General features: G+C 40.0%; 1 protein-coding gene across 3 annotated transcripts in view; it reads right to left on the reverse strand.

Moving 5' to 3' along the window:
• The window catches only part of Zzef1 (zinc finger ZZ-type and EF-hand domain containing 1), a 165,687-nt gene that overhangs the window by 57,834 nt on the left and 92,313 nt on the right, over nt 1-15,540 (reverse strand). For all 3 annotated transcript variants that reach the window (XR_001872100.2, XM_029557454.1, XM_008855631.3), the window contains 8 exons: nt 14,451-14,599; nt 12,189-12,429; nt 9,575-9,654; nt 6,471-6,564; nt 4,867-5,329; nt 3,212-3,376; nt 1,838-1,957; nt 1,084-1,245 (listed from right to left, as the gene is read on the reverse strand). Coding sequence is in view for 2 of the 3 variants with exons in the window: in XM_029557454.1 (XP_029413314.1) it covers nt 1,084-1,245; nt 1,838-1,957; nt 3,212-3,376; nt 4,867-5,329; nt 6,471-6,564; nt 9,575-9,654; nt 12,189-12,429; nt 14,451-14,599 (1,474 nt within the window). In the remaining variant the exon portion in view is untranslated. The remainder of the gene's footprint in view (nt 1-1,083; nt 1,246-1,837; nt 1,958-3,211; nt 3,377-4,866; nt 5,330-6,470; nt 6,565-9,574; nt 9,655-12,188; nt 12,430-14,450; nt 14,600-15,540) is intronic.

The raw sequence follows: 15,540 nt of genomic DNA on the forward strand, positions 1-15,540 counted from the left end.
AACATATAACTGTAACCAAACCAAACCAAACCAAACAAAAAACACACAAAAGGATTCTCCAATTCATCATGATACATTAGGACCTCAAAAAATGAGGATGATCCCACCATCATCCAGCTTATTCCTCATCTTTCTTTTCTTCTTACACAGTGAGAGAATGTTTTCTTCTGGAAATTAATATATTTGTATGAAAGAAATAATAGAAATACTCTGGATGGGAAAATTATCTAAGGTAATTACAGTACCCAGTGATTTACTCTACTGTGTTCTTTCTAAATATTAGAACTGATTACTGTGATTAAAATATTGCAAAATTTTATAATTGTACGTGATGAAAACTACACGTGCACTTTTCTCCTTTGTAGAAGGTCTCCTTCAGCGCCTTTAATATCCCTTCTCTATGGCAGAAATCCCTTTCTATTTTCACAACTTATCTATGCCAATATTTTAATATTGTACTGTTCAACAGTATCATTATTATCAAACATTATCAAAGATAATTCAAACATTTATTATCTTATAACTATTTTTTACTATTTTCAATGCATAAATACTTGGTAACAAAAATATATACTTATTTCTATCCAGTATTCATGACTATGGAAAAAAAATGCAGAATATCAAATTGTGCCTAGAGGAATAAAACAGAAATCACACATACATAAAACCTACAAAGCAGATCCAAATAATATAGATGCAATAGTCACATGTTTTCTGTTAGCATAGATATTTCTACCACATAACATATATTCACATATGTGGGTGGATAAACACATAAAAATGAAGATGATTCTCATCTTTAAAGTTCATACAACCACTGTTTTACCCAGCCCCAATATGTGCTAGACACTGAGAAATGTAATTTACACATTCTGCATTCTTCACATGTTTGGGAGGCAGCTCTGAAGATGAAGAAACGGAGGCACAGAGCAGTTAAACAACTGCATGTGGCAGAGGCAGGATATACTGGAGACTCTTGTTTAGCTGCAGAGCCCATTTCCTCGCCCCCCCCCGCCCCCCACCAAACTCCCCATATTTCATCCCCTACTCTAGGAATCACAGAGTGTAAGACTGTGCTCTTACCTGATCACACTGTCATGGACGCTGATATTTTCTTGTGACATTTTCATGAGGAGATCTGGTAACTGAATGTCAACAAAGAAGGCAAGATCACTGGGTTCCCAGCCCATATCCAAAAGATGAAGCAGGGCTGTCTGAACACAGGATAAGGCAGGCAGCAGAGACCTAAAGAGGTCACACAGGTGACAGTTACCAAAGCTGCCCACTACAACAGGGACAACAGGGGCAGTATAAGTTGGTTTGGTGGTAATTTGTATGAAAGGATTCCACACAAACATTGTTTAAAATTTAAAGAAAAGAACTCTGAAAGTGGAAATAAGCTTTCATCCTCCCAAAACCACCACCATGGCATCTGATAATGAATTACTAAGTAGTAAAGTCTCCTACTGATCAGGGCCAGCCCCAAATTAGTCAAGGCTACATAATTACAGAAGAGCCATTCAATTTTAAGTTTACGCCAAGACTAGTCACTATCGAGAAAATCAAGAAGTGGCTTTGTACTCAATTTTTAAACTGCACACATGCATCAAAAATGGCAGATAAGAGGCTATAAATTCTTAGTCATCCAAAACCTTTCCTCAATACACATTAGACACACAAAAAAAGACTAGGAGAATACACTATGAGTGGTTAGGCAAGATGGAAATATTAAAGATTAATTTTGTGGTTTTCTGTATTTCCAACATAAAATACATATTTCATTTAGAATCAGAAAAAATAACTTTTTTCCTCTACTAATCCAAAGGCAATCTAGTACCTGTCATTTATGCTATTAAATCCTTTAATTGCTCTGACCAAAAACAGAACAAGTTGGTAATAAGTGTCTCGAATTTCTTTGTGTAGATCAGCACCACAGCCTTCCAAGTGTCCGAAGTAACTAGAAACAGAGCAAATGACAAACTTAGTTACCAGGACAACTGTGACTTGTTAATCTTTATCCCTTCAGCAAAAGATCCAAGCAGCAGCAAGCTGAACAAATAGCACAGAAACTTAAGTAAAAACAAGTACAATAACTTTCAGTTGCAATGGATAAAACAGCAAGAGAGTCCAGTTGATGTGTCAAGAGAGCAGCCTGACAGAAGCAGGAAGAGGCAGCTATTCACCTGTCTTTTTTTTTGTTTTGGTCTTTTTGAGACAGGGTCTCCCTGTAGCCCCAGCTGGCCTGGAACTCACTATGTAGACCAGGCTGGCTATTCACCTTTCTTTATTAATTAAACAAACCACCCCTCTCCTGCTGCTTGAGTGCCACATACTATGTTACATGCTTTCCACAAATCACTTCATTTAGCTTTCTCCATACCATCATGCCCACTTTTTCATACTCCTTTCATTGATGACTTTGATACCAACCGGCTTTTCATCTTGTCCTTGGCACCTAGGTGACTTCAACATCCACAGGAAGGATGCTTCCATTTCTTTTTCTCTAAATGCTCTGCCCCCTTCACTGCCAAAGATCTTCTCTTCCATTCCCTCTACTAGCCCAGTTTGATGGCCATTTCCTTGACCTTGTCAACAAGTGAAGGCTGGCTTTAGAATATGCTCCTTCTTTAGTGTGCTCCTACAATCTCAGCTGGTTATTAATTTCCTGGTTTATATGCTGTCTCTTCAGTCCACTTTCCTTGACTACTCAAACTATGTCACTGTACATTAAATCACCACATAGTAGTACCACTATCTGAGATTACCTCGTTTGTTTATTTTTAATGCCCTCTCTCACTTTCCAAGAGAATATAAGACTCCTTTAGAACAGGGACCTTGCCTTTGCTTTTGTGTGTATAATGCTTAGATCGGTGCCTGGCATGGTAGAAAAAAATTTGCTGAGTAAAGGTTAGAACAACCTTGAAACCACTTTAATATCATTACTGTAAATGAGCATGATATTTAGATCACAGCTTTCAGAAACCATATGACAGGGTGGGGTACATGAAGAATACAAATCTTACTGTAAAGTAAAGCTGACAGTCATTGAGAGGAATAATCCTATGCTTGGTCCTTGAGTTATCTCAAGGAATTCCCCACAATGTAAATTTGTATCATATATGAAAATTATGGAGTAATCAAGTAGGACAATTAGAATTTCTTTAAAATGATCTCTGCTTGTTTCCCTGGCATATCTGTCATTTGCACTTACTTGGTAAAATCTTTCTGGCAGGTCAGAAGTTCCAATAGGAAAAGTATATACGGTAGATGGAAGCAGTGGGGCTGTCCAAGGGATTCTGTACAATACTGAATTATCCTCAGGACTTCAAGAATGCTCTGGGCTTGGACTTTCCTCAAGGAAAGGACCTTCACAACACTGGAAACAAAATTCAGGTCAGGAAAAACACCACACCCTCCACCTAAGCTCTGAAGTCACAAGAAGGAAAGGAAGTACTGCTATGAGGAATTAGACTATCAGTAGGCGAACATGAGGATGTGTGCTACTTGTTACTCAGCTGCATGGTAAAACAGTGTGTACCAACTGTGCAGAAGTTCAAAATCCTTTTTTAAAACTTAAATGTTAAAAAGGAACTTTGACATCTTTACTTCTCTGTTTTAATTCTTAGGACAGGAAATTCCTCATTAACTTAAAACACACTTCCAGGGACACAGGTCTTTCTCCCAGCATTAAAATAAGTAAAAAAAAAATTTTTTTTTGAGACAGGGTTTCCCAGTAGCCCCAGCTGGCCTGGAACTCACTATGTACATCACACTGGTCTCAATCGCACAGAGATCCATCTGCCTCTGTTACCTGAGTGCTGAGATTAAAGGTGTGTGCCATCACACCCATCTTATCTTTTAATATTTTATTTATGTGTATGAATGCTTTCCCTGCATGTAAGTGCACCCACGTTGCTATGCCGGTGGAGGCCAGAAGAGGACATCATATCCTATGGAACTAGAGTTACTGATGGTTGTCTTCCACCATATGGGTGCTAGGAACTGAACCTGGGTCCTCTGCAAGAGCAGAAAGTGCTCTTAACTGCTGAACTATCTCTCTAGCCCCCAAATGCACAATATTTTCCATTTATTTATTTTATATATATATTTGGTCTTTTTTGAGACAGGGTCTCCCTATAGCCCCAGCTGGCTTGGAACTCACTATGTAGACCAGGCTGGCCTTGAACCCAGTGAGAGCCACCTGCCTCTGCCTCCCAAGTGCTCGGACTAAAGACGTGCGCCACCACACCTGGCAATGCACAATTTTTAAAAAAGATTTATTATTTTTAATTATGTGTCTGTGTGGAAGTATGTGCACATACGTGCAGGTGCCTGGGGAGGCCAGAAGAGGTCATTGGACTCCCTGGAGCTAGAGTTACAGGTGTTTGTGATCCACCAGATACGGGTGCTAGGAACTGAACTCTGGTCTTCTCAGAGAGCAGCACATGGTCTTAACTGCTGAGCTAACTCTAGTCACAATTTTTTTTTTTCTTTTTGAGACAGGGACTCATATAGCCCAGGCTGGCCTTGAACTCAGGGTGACCTTCTGATCTTCCTGCCTCTACCTCCCAAGTGCTGGGATTATAGACATGCATCACCACACCCAGTGTTTATGTGGTGCTGGAGATCAAGTCCAGGGCTTTGTGCATGCTAGGCAACCATTCTACCAATTGAGTTACATCCTCAGCCCACAGTGTACAAATCTTACAAAAAATACCCACCAAATTTTTTATCTTGAATATTCAAAAATCAGTCTGGATGTACCCTAAATATTTGTTCATTTTAAACATGAACTTTAAGCTTTTGATTAGACTGGTTACCTACAGCTTTAAAAGGGGAAGTGCCAGAAGGAAATGACTGGCTCACCTCTCATGCGAGAGTGACTGATCTTTAATGAAGTCCATGACGTCTTTCAGCATTGGGTATTTCTCTTTGACTGTGGGCACTGGTCTAGCCTCTTCCATGGATCTGAAAGAGAGCAGCCGGAGTCGCCCTCGGGTGAAGGGAGGCCGCCGGGAGGGTGTGGATGGTGATGAGGGCTCTTCAGTTGTGGATACTTCTGTAGCAGAGGGGCCACTGCTGGGTGGCAGCTTTGGCTGGCTCTGCAGGCCAGGACTCTTGTCCCCTGGAGTGGGGAGTGCTGCTTCTGTGGGGGATGCTGAGGCTTGGAAATGTTCTTCTACCACAGAACTTGTCCTCTGCCGCCTGTCAAGTGGCTGGAGATGATCAGTTTCATCAACAGGCACCAACTTGTCATTGTTTTCTTTTGAACTTTTACCCATGGGCAAAAATTTCAGTAATAAAAGACTTTTCTGAATACATTCTTTTGCTAAATGCAAAAAAAAACAAAAAACAAAAAACAAAAAAACAACACAAGACAAAACAATGGTAATGAGGGAAAGGAAAAATTAAACTTATTGGCTACTTTGGGAGAGAAACTAATCTAAACTTCATAATATAAGGCAAATAATACTTTAATAAATGCACTGATGTGCATCTACTGACAGAATAGAATCAAATTTCATTTCACTATATAAATTAAGATCTTGCCAAGGGCATCAGTTGACATTTTTATTAAAGCGATCATTTCAAACACATAGATAGTAGGACCCTGCTATATTCTCACCACTCAGCCTCAAAAATTACCAACTCGCAGTGAATCTTCCTTCCCATTCCCTCTCCCTGAAAATTTCTAAGCAAATTCCAGGAACCACATTATTTCTACTGTAAAAACTTCAACCCAATTCTTTATAAAAATAGGGTTTTAAAAAATAATAAAGCTGGGTTGGAAAGATAGATGGCTCAGCAGTTAAGAGTCCCCAAGTACTGCTCTTGCAGAGGAACCGAATTCAGTTCCCAGCACCCACACAGGGTAGCTCACAACTGTCTATAACTCCAGTTCCAGGGAATTCAATGCCCTTTACTGGGCTCAGTAGGCAGTGCATGGACATCGTGCACCGATGGACATGCAGACAAAACAAATCTAAAATAAATTTTTTAAAGTTTTGCTTAAGATAGGGTCACCCTGTAGTCCCAGCTGGTCTTGAACTCACTATGTAGACCAGGCTGGCCTCAGTCTCATAGAACTCCATCTGCCTCTGCCTCAAGTGCTGGGATTAAAGAAAGGTGTGTGCCACCATGCCTGCTCAAAAAAAAAATTGAAAAAAAAAATCAATGGTAATTGTTTAATTTTTCTGGCTAATCAGTGTAAGCATACTTTAAAAACATAACAAGATGCAGCTTGAAAAGCACTGGGATGCCACCTAAGAAAGAAGTCATTACAAAGATGCTCTACTTGGAGCAAGTTAATGAGCAATCATTCTTCTCTGACATCTTCTCCATTCCCTTTGTTACTTTCCCTAGGTCAACACAGACTCACTAAAGATTACTTGAAAGGCAGGGCATTAGTTCCTAGGTTCTGAAAGGAAACCTGAGCGCCCAGTGGCCACAGTTGTTATTGGTGCACTCACCCAGGCTCTCTGGGTTCACCTCTGCAGCTTCCAAACCATGTTTTTCTTCAGTCTCGCTCCCCAGGCTCACCAGGGACTTCTGCTTCATCTCTAACTGGGGAGATGATAGAAGTCACATAATTAAGCTATCCAGACAGGGCAGCAAGCATAGCCATAGCAAACCCCTTCAAAGGCACACAGCACTAAAAGAGTTAGGAGGACAACACAGCTATCACCTAGCTGTAGAACACTGCACTGAGCTGTTTGCATTTGTCCTAGGGGTCTTTCAAGCTTTAAAGCTGTCTAAAGGAAACCTTTTTGACTCTGTGGTATTTGGAAATAGCCTGTATATGTGGCTTATTATTATTATTATTTTAAATCTAGGGCTGGAGATGCATAGCACAGTGGTAGAACACTTACCCAGCAGGTACAAGGTCCTAAGTTCAAGCCCCAAATACCACAGAAACAACTAGAACACTGGTGCTTGATGAGCCTTTCTCTAAAGCTGCAATGATAGATAAAGAAGTGGAGGACTAGGGAAATGGGATCCTGCTAGAGTCACATATCTAGCTTGCTTCAAAGGTCAGATCAAAATTTGAATTCTATTCTACCCTGAACGCAGGGACACTTCCAAGTAATGCACTCTTCCAGAGAAGGATGCTGATGAACAGCCTCAGCAATAGTCAGAACATGGGCCACAATGTTAACAGCCAGGGCAAAACCACATGTAATGTGTAAGAGGCCAAGTTCTCAAAGAGAAGGCTGGTATCTTGTCAACTGTCAGCAGTTGTAGACTACACCAGAAGTATAATATACAATGTGTTTGGTCACTTGTTAACCCTTTTTACTTAACTGCCTGTGGTAGCTAACTTTTTCACTTTTTGCCCTTAAACTTTAGGAGTACTTTGTTTCCTCTGTCAATACTCTTGATTCTCCCCCTACCACTTAAAAAAACTACATTTATTTATTTATTGTGGGAGGAAGTGCATCTGTAGTGTACACGTGGAGGTTGGAATACAACTTATAGGAACTATTTTCTCCTTCTATGGTATGGGTTCCAGGGATCAAACTGAGGTTGTCAGGCTTGGTAGCAAGTGCCTTTACCCACTGAGTCATCTCCCTGGCTCTTCTTATTTTTCTTATCACTCTTATTTTTCTTTCCTTTTGCATTGCTGGTGATTGAACCCAAGGCCTGTACGCAAGTGCTCTACAACTAAGCCACGGCCCAGATGATTCTCCTCCTACCATTCTGATGACCATGTTTTTAGCTTCTTGAGAAATCCTGTTACTTTGGTCTTTACTTATTCTGTCCAAGGCTCTCTGTTTCTGAGTAAATGTACATTTTTTTTTTTTTTTTTGGTGTTTTTGAGATAGGGTCTCCCTGTAGCCCCAGCTGCCTGGAACTCACTCTGTAGACCAGGCTGTCCTCGAACTCACACAGGATTTGCCTGCCTCTGCCTCCTGAGTGCTGGGATTAAAGGCATGTGCCACCATGCCCAGCAAATGTACATTTTTTAAAAAAAAGAACCATTGTTGACATTCCAGTGGAATGTCTGTGGAATATTTTATTCACTGAATTATCTAGCTAGATGTCTCAGCTAACACTTCCCAAGCTCAACATCTCCTAACTCGCACATCTAACACCACTTTTCCCACCCTGGTCAACACTTCTACTACCCTCCCACCAAGAAGCTTAGACTATCCTAAATGCTTCCTTCCTGGTCACCAGTCAGATCCAGCACAAAGTCCTCATTATTTTATCTCAACACCAGAAGCCATCCTTATCTAACTACTGAACTTAATCTCCTGCTTTCAATTTCATTATCTATTCTCTACCCAGTTATTTAAAGATTTTTCTCAATTAACTAACTACCCAGTATTTGAGATACATGCAAATATATAAAGAGTAATAACACTAGTATATAGGTAGTCATCTCTATGCCTAAGAAACAAAAACAGTATTCCCGAATTTAGGGTTTATCATTTTCATATATTTGTATAATTTTATTGCATATTTATATATATACAAAATTTTGGCTTATATTACAACTTTATGTAGGGGCTGGAAAGATAGTTCAGTGGTAGGGTGCTTGCCTAGCATATATGAGACCCTGGTTCAATCCCTAACACAGGGAGACAGACAGTTAATTCATATGAGGTTTTCATATTTATATATTCTTCTGCAATCGGCTTCTTGGGGAGGTAGAACTCATCATCAAGTCTGTGAGAGTCATCCTTGCTGATATAGCTCTATTACATTCACTTTTGTTGTAATATAATGGGACATTATCACACTACATTTTGCTATGGTATTATATAATAATACACATGACTGGGAATGTAGTCATACTCAGGACTAGTAGAGTGCTTGCCTAGCATGCACAAAGCCTTAGGTTTGCTCTTCAGCACCACATGCCTGTAATCTTAGCACTTGGGAGATGGAAGAAAGAGGATTAGAAGTTTGAGCCGGGTGAGGTGGCTCACACCTTTGATGGCAGCACTTGGGAGGCAGGGGCAGATGGATCTCTGTGAGACTGAGGCCAACCTGTCTACATAGTGAGTTCCAGGCTAGCTGGGGCTACAGGGAGACCCTGCCTCAAAAAGACAAAAAAAAAAAAAAAAAAGAAGTCCAATGTCAGTCTCAACTACATAGGGAGTTCCAGGTCAGTCAGGGTTTAACTGAGACCCTATCTAAAAAGAAAGAAAAAAAAAGAAGGAAAAAAAGTGTGTGTGTGTGTGTGTGTGTGTGTGTGTATGCATGCACACACACACACACAATTTCTTGTCTACTCTACCAACACACATTTGGTTTTTTCACGTTATTGCTACGGAACCATTTCTCTAATATGCCAGGGGCCTTTCCCTTCCCTTCCCTGAAATGGTCACTGGTTGCCTAGTATTTAAGGCAATGTTTTCCCTCTACCTATAAAAAATCCTATGGAGTGGACTTTGGGGTTACTAAAGGACATAAAGAGAGCTCAATTGAACCCTGATTACTCAGCATTTACCAAACAATGACTCAAGAACTCTAAATTACTTTGTATCTATTCATGATACTGAAATTTAGTTTATTATAGTGGGAAAACCTATGGCATACCAAAATTGCATGGGAAGGAAAATCTTACCATCCATATTCGAATTCCATCTGCCAAGGAATATACCTGGGCAAACTCTTCACTCAGGGCTATTTTGCCCTCACTGTTTACTAGGGAAAGAAAGACAGAGGAAGAGATTACATTCAGCTAGCACAATTCACTACTACAGCATTAAGCTTCTGAATCTCCTAACATCCTCCTAACAATTACAGATTGGTGATAGCAAGAGAGGGTTGGGAGAAAAATTATCAAGGCATAAATACCTAGACAGGTTCTCTATGTCACTTCAACCTAATTTTGTTCAAACTAATAATTCTGAAATGGCAGTGCTATTAAAAGCATATAATGTAGAAAAGTAAAATATAAAAAATAATAAAAGTAAAGAATTTTAAATGATAGAATTAAATTTAAAAATCTTTGATAGGGGGTTGGAAAGATGGTTGATTGGTTAAGAGCACTTGCTGCTTTTGCAGAGGACCTAGGTTTGGTTCCCAGCACCATCTGTAACTCCAGTTCCAGGAGATCTGATGCCCTCTTTAGGTCTCTATGGGTACTGCATCCTTGTAGTTTACTTAAATAGATGCAGGCAAAACATTCATACACATAAATTTTTAAAAAAATTTAATTAAAAAAATCTTTGACATAGGGACTAGGGAGATGGCTTAGTGGATAAGAGTGCTTGAACCACAAGCATGAAGACCTGAGTTTGAATCTCCAGCCCCACATAAAAAGCTGGGCATCTACTAGCATTGTAGGGGACAGAGACAGGAGGATTCTTCATGTTTGCTAGCCAGCAAGTTTGGGTAGGGGTACTGGGAAAATGACATGGGAAATAGCATATGGTACATTAAATAAGAAAGCAGGTTTTGTAACAGTATAAACAAAATGATCTCATTTTTAAAGAGTGTATTTATATTTAAAACACAGATGAATACATATCCATACATGAATATATCTAAGGCCAGGCAGATGTAGAAAAATGTTGACAGAAGTACTATGTGAGTAAGAAGATTATAGTTTATACATATTTTAAGCTTGACTTTGCAAGTCTCTACATGAATGGGTATGCTTTTCAAATGAGAAAAATAACCCTCCTAATTTTTTTTTAGAGACCTATAAAGTCTGCTTCTTATCTTCATCTAAAAACCAAAAGCTAATATCCTACCTAGAACCGATGAAGCTCTCTGTTGTATAGTGTTTAATGCAGTAAATACTTCTTTCTGAAACCCTAGAATGTGCCAGGGTCTACACCAGGCACTGGGAGCACAATGCTGAGAAAAAGACCTGGTCCCTGCAGCTTAGGCTGTAGTTGAAAATCTCTTCTTCTAAAAGGCTTCACACCATGATAGCATGGAATGAAGGGAACCCCAAAGGTTAAAAATAACTCAATTTTTAGATGACAATGAGCAGAACAGCTACACAAAGAATAGTCTTAATACAGTTCAGTTTTGAAGAAGTCTTGAATAGTTCTTAGAGATGATATTTGTATCATAAAGAACTGGGACAAAATGCACCCCTTTCCCACCAATAAGGAGAGCTAAGGATGTAGCTCAGTGGTACAGTCCTTGCCTACCATGTGTAAGGCCCCATGTTTGACCCTGTGCACTCCAAAACCAAATTAACAACAAAACAGGAAGGAAGGCGTTTTAGAAATAATCTGTCCATAGCAAGGTATTTCTTGTTTCCATATTTGATCAAGTGTTTCTCTACTAGAAATGGTAGATAAACAATTTGACCATTCCCTCATCAGGACACCTTCTGTGTTCAACTTTTAACCTACAAGGCCCTTATCCCTCTAATGAAAAGTCCCTCAAGAAACAAAGATGGTCCAGCTTCCTTACCATATTTGATTACAAAAACATATACTAATTTCTTCCCCCTAAACCATGCTGGTGATCTCCTCCTGCATTTCTTAGTGGAGAAAGACTCTTCCATACGATATTTTGTTTCTATATGTCATTCACGTCTCAAAGTACTTTTATCTAGCTGAGTAGCTTTTTAAAAAGAGATGAGATTTGAGGCATTATTATGAGGTTTTGCAATTAGGAAATAAAGCCTACAATACCAGAACAAAAGGCCTAAGTAATACTAGTTCTAGTGATCGTATCAGCTGTAATAACATGAGCGCTGCTGATAGAGGGAATCAATCACCTGCTGATAGAGGGAAGCATTTGTTTCTGCTTATTTCATCTGTGCTGGAAATAACACATACCCTGCCAAAGTGCTTGTGCAAACCCAGACCTCAGCTTTATGTAAGGTTTGAAATGCTTTTTCCCTGAGTAAAGATGAGTGTAGAGACTCTCCTTGTGGGCAATGAGGGAAGGAGGTGCAGAAATGTTGTCTGATCCCACTGAAGCTGAGGCTATGAGCTACATTTTCTTTCAATTAAATGTCCTGGCAGTTTTCCAGGAGAATTCTCGATGAAGTACCTGCTAATTCTGCAAGTCAAGGTTACCTGTCACACATTATAATCTACTACCTGTAAAGTGACCATGAATCTCTTGACTGGTATAGTAGACCTAACAAGATTACATTGTAGAGATGGGTTACTATCCTTAAGTATTTCTAAATCTTTACTTAGATGTGCCTTCTTAAACCTTAGCAATTAGCCTTCAGATCAAACAAATTCCCTGTAATGAGTTACCATATTTTTGCAGCTTCTCATATAAATCTGGAGTGCGATACACCAGAGCGGCAAAGGTGGCGTTCACAGCTTGATCAATAGTGGAACCAGCAACTATATCTGTCTTTGGGGCCTGTTTTCTACATGCCTGTATGAATCCTTTGAAAAGTTCTGAATATGGCCCACAGAAGTTCTGAGCAGGCTCTGACTGGGCAAAATCAAGGAGAAAATGGTGGCAGGGGTCATCAGGAATGTTCTTGACCTACAAACATGAAAAACAAAAACAAAAAACAAAAAAACAAAACCATCATTCATTTAAAGAAAAAGAAAAAAAACCAAACAACTCACTGTGTACCTGATGGGCCAAAGCAGAAGTATAAAGTGAAAATGGTACATATTCTCAAAAAGCTTAAATCTATTTGGGAGACCAGACAGGCATATGGGTTTTAAAAATGTGAACATAAATAAAACTTAAGAGCATTAAAACTAGTACTACCATAAAGCATAGTATTATCCAGTACCAAATGCCTAGAGGGCATACTCAGTGTTGAGAATTCAGAGAGAGCTACTGGCAGGTTAAAGTAATTAAGAAAAGCCTCCTGGAGAATGTGGGCTTAGGGCTGGATGCTGAAGGATGAGCAGGTTTGGCCCTGAGACACAACTACTTGTAGAGGTTAAGAGTCAGTGGGGAGACTGACCTGGCCTGAAGTCTCAGCTGGGGAGTGGTGGGAACTAGAGTCAGATAGGTAAGGTGAAAGGAGACTGTAGAGAGCCTTGACTGTCACACTGAGGAGTTTAGACTTCACCCTGTGGGCAATGGGGAGCCATTAATGGTGCTTGGCAGTGGAATGACAAAGATAACGCAGTGATTAAAAACAAAACAAAACAAAACAAAACTTGGTAGGTCCCAATGTAATAATGCAGGTGCAAGGAGAGGGTTTGGATAAAGATGGAGACAGAGGAAAGGATAGAGAGGAACATCACGAAGAATCCACAGGGCTTATAGCTGACTGCATAGGAATGGCAAGGGCAGGGCAGGAATGAAGGGGAGGATAGGAAGCAGTGGCTAAGACCTGGACAAATAACAGATGTGAGCAGTCTGCTGGGGAGACATTTTGATTTTACACTTTGGAGCTAATGAGAGGCAGGATGGGGAAATGGAAACACCTAAAGGGAAGATGGAGATACTAGAGTCTGGGAGAAGAACTAGGGCTGGGAGCTGATATGTAGGGATTATTCCCACAGATAAGACCATAAGAGCCAGGCGTGGCGGTGCATGCCTTTAATCCCAGTGCTTGGGAGGCAGAGGCAGGTGGATCTACAAGAGTGAGTTCCAGGCCATCTGGGGCTACAGGTAGACCTTGTCACAAAAAGACCAAGAAAAAAAAAAAAAAGATCATAAGAGAGAGCAGAAAGGATGATGAAATCTTGGGGAGTCAAGAAAAGGAAGCCTGAATAAGGCCTATCCTTTATAGAGGGAGGAATCAGAAAGGGTAACAAAGGAGGCAGATGGAATAGTTAGTAAGAGAAGACAGTGGGACTACCATGGACCAAAGGAAGACAGGGTCTAAAGGGTAGATTTAACAAAGAGATAATGCAGACTAGAAGAAGAAGAGCCACTAGGTATGGAAATGAACCACAGAATAATTTAGGTGGGAGAGAGAAAAGGGGGTGAGGGAGAGGGAAGAAAAATAGAATACAAAAGAGGGAAGAAGAGAGTAGAGAAGGCAAACTTGTTTTGCTTTAAAAATATAGACCTAAATAAACTAAGTGCTACAGTTCAATGGTGAGCAAAGGGACAACAATATATCATTTGCTCTAAAGTGTGGCTCAGCAGGCCCTATAAGTTCAGTCTACTTCTTTATGCAGTGACACTGAGACAGATTTACTGAGCACTGGCTGTATTTCAATGAAGAGTCATTCATTCCACATTTTTTTTTGGGGGGGGGTTCTTTTTGAGACAGGGTCTCCCTGTAGCCCCAGCTGTCCTGGAACTCACTATGTAGACCAGGCTGGCCTTGAACTCACAGAGATCCACCTGCCTCTGCCTCCCGAGTGCTGGGATTAAAGGCGTGCAACACCACGCCTGGCCATTCCACATTTTTGCATACAGATCCCTGTTGCACACAGTGGGGATAGAAATAACAAGGGACAGCCCTTGCCTCAAGGAGCTAGCAGCCCCTTGGGGGTGGTAAGATATAAACACAATGTCTATAACCTAAGGCAATAAATACTAGCCAACAGTTTCCAGGTAAACAGAAAGGTAACAAAAAAGTTAAATACCTCCTTCCCATCCTGGTGTGGGTGAGTGGACCAGCTTGCTTCTAATTCCAGCTCTGGAGAAATCTGATGCCTGAAGACATGTTTCCACAATGGAGAGTTCAGGACTGAAGCCATTTTTGCCTGTGGTACTGCCATGTTACTGCCTAACTCTGGAGATAGAAGGTGGCTCATGAGAGTACTATCTTTAATTCAGTACACTAAACTCTTTGCACTAACAAAGAAAAGGTTTGGGAAAAAAAGCAGCTTGGAGGAAATTCACCCATACTTTCCAGAATGGAATTGCACACCTCATAAGCACACACCATGGATCAACCTAAACTCTGTCTTGAATGCTGCTGCTCTGTTACAAAGTGCCTCTGATGTGACTTGTCTGCTTGTGAACTGAAGGCAGGACCTGCACCACCTCTTAGGCCTGACGGGAAGTCACTCAGAAATGCTAATGATGGAAAATACTCAGGATTTATACCCTTAACTTTATGCAAAATAATTAAACACTTACCCTAGATATAAATAACACAGAAATAAAGACAAGGTAGAAATAAATAAATGTGCTAATAATAGTTTTCTCTAGGTGTTAGGATGAAGGGTGTTCCTACTATTCTTTGGGGTTTTTTTCCATACATCATTTTTCTATGACACTTTATTTTTGCAATTGGAAAAACTCAGATACAGAAAGATGATAAGCCAATTTTTTTTTTTCTTTTTGGGACAAGGTCTTACTATGTAGCCTAGAACTCACTATGTAGACCAGGCTGGCCTTGAATTTACAGAGATTCACCTGCTTCTGCCTCACAAGTGCTGGGATTAAAGCCATGTACCACCATTTACAAAAGCAGAAAGATTTATTCTACAAGTCTTGTCAAGAGTTATTACAAGATTTATTCTCTGTCTTTGAAGAACTTAATAACAAGTTAAATTATTTTAAAATAAAACCACATATATATATATATATCTATAGACTACATAAATATCCATTTAGCAGATATACAATTACTAATTCTATATTTCTGCCTTCCAGTTGGAGTATACCTAAATTTATTTACAAAATAAAAGTGCCAGGGGCCCCTCCCAAGCCCATGTGACCCCTGAG

Source organism: Nannospalax galili, unplaced genomic scaffold, assembly GCF_000622305.1.
Source record: "Nannospalax galili isolate Female #2095 unplaced genomic scaffold, S.galili_v1.0 scaffold888, whole genome shotgun sequence".
Lineage (NCBI taxonomy): Eukaryota > Metazoa > Chordata > Mammalia > Rodentia > Spalacidae > Nannospalax > Nannospalax galili.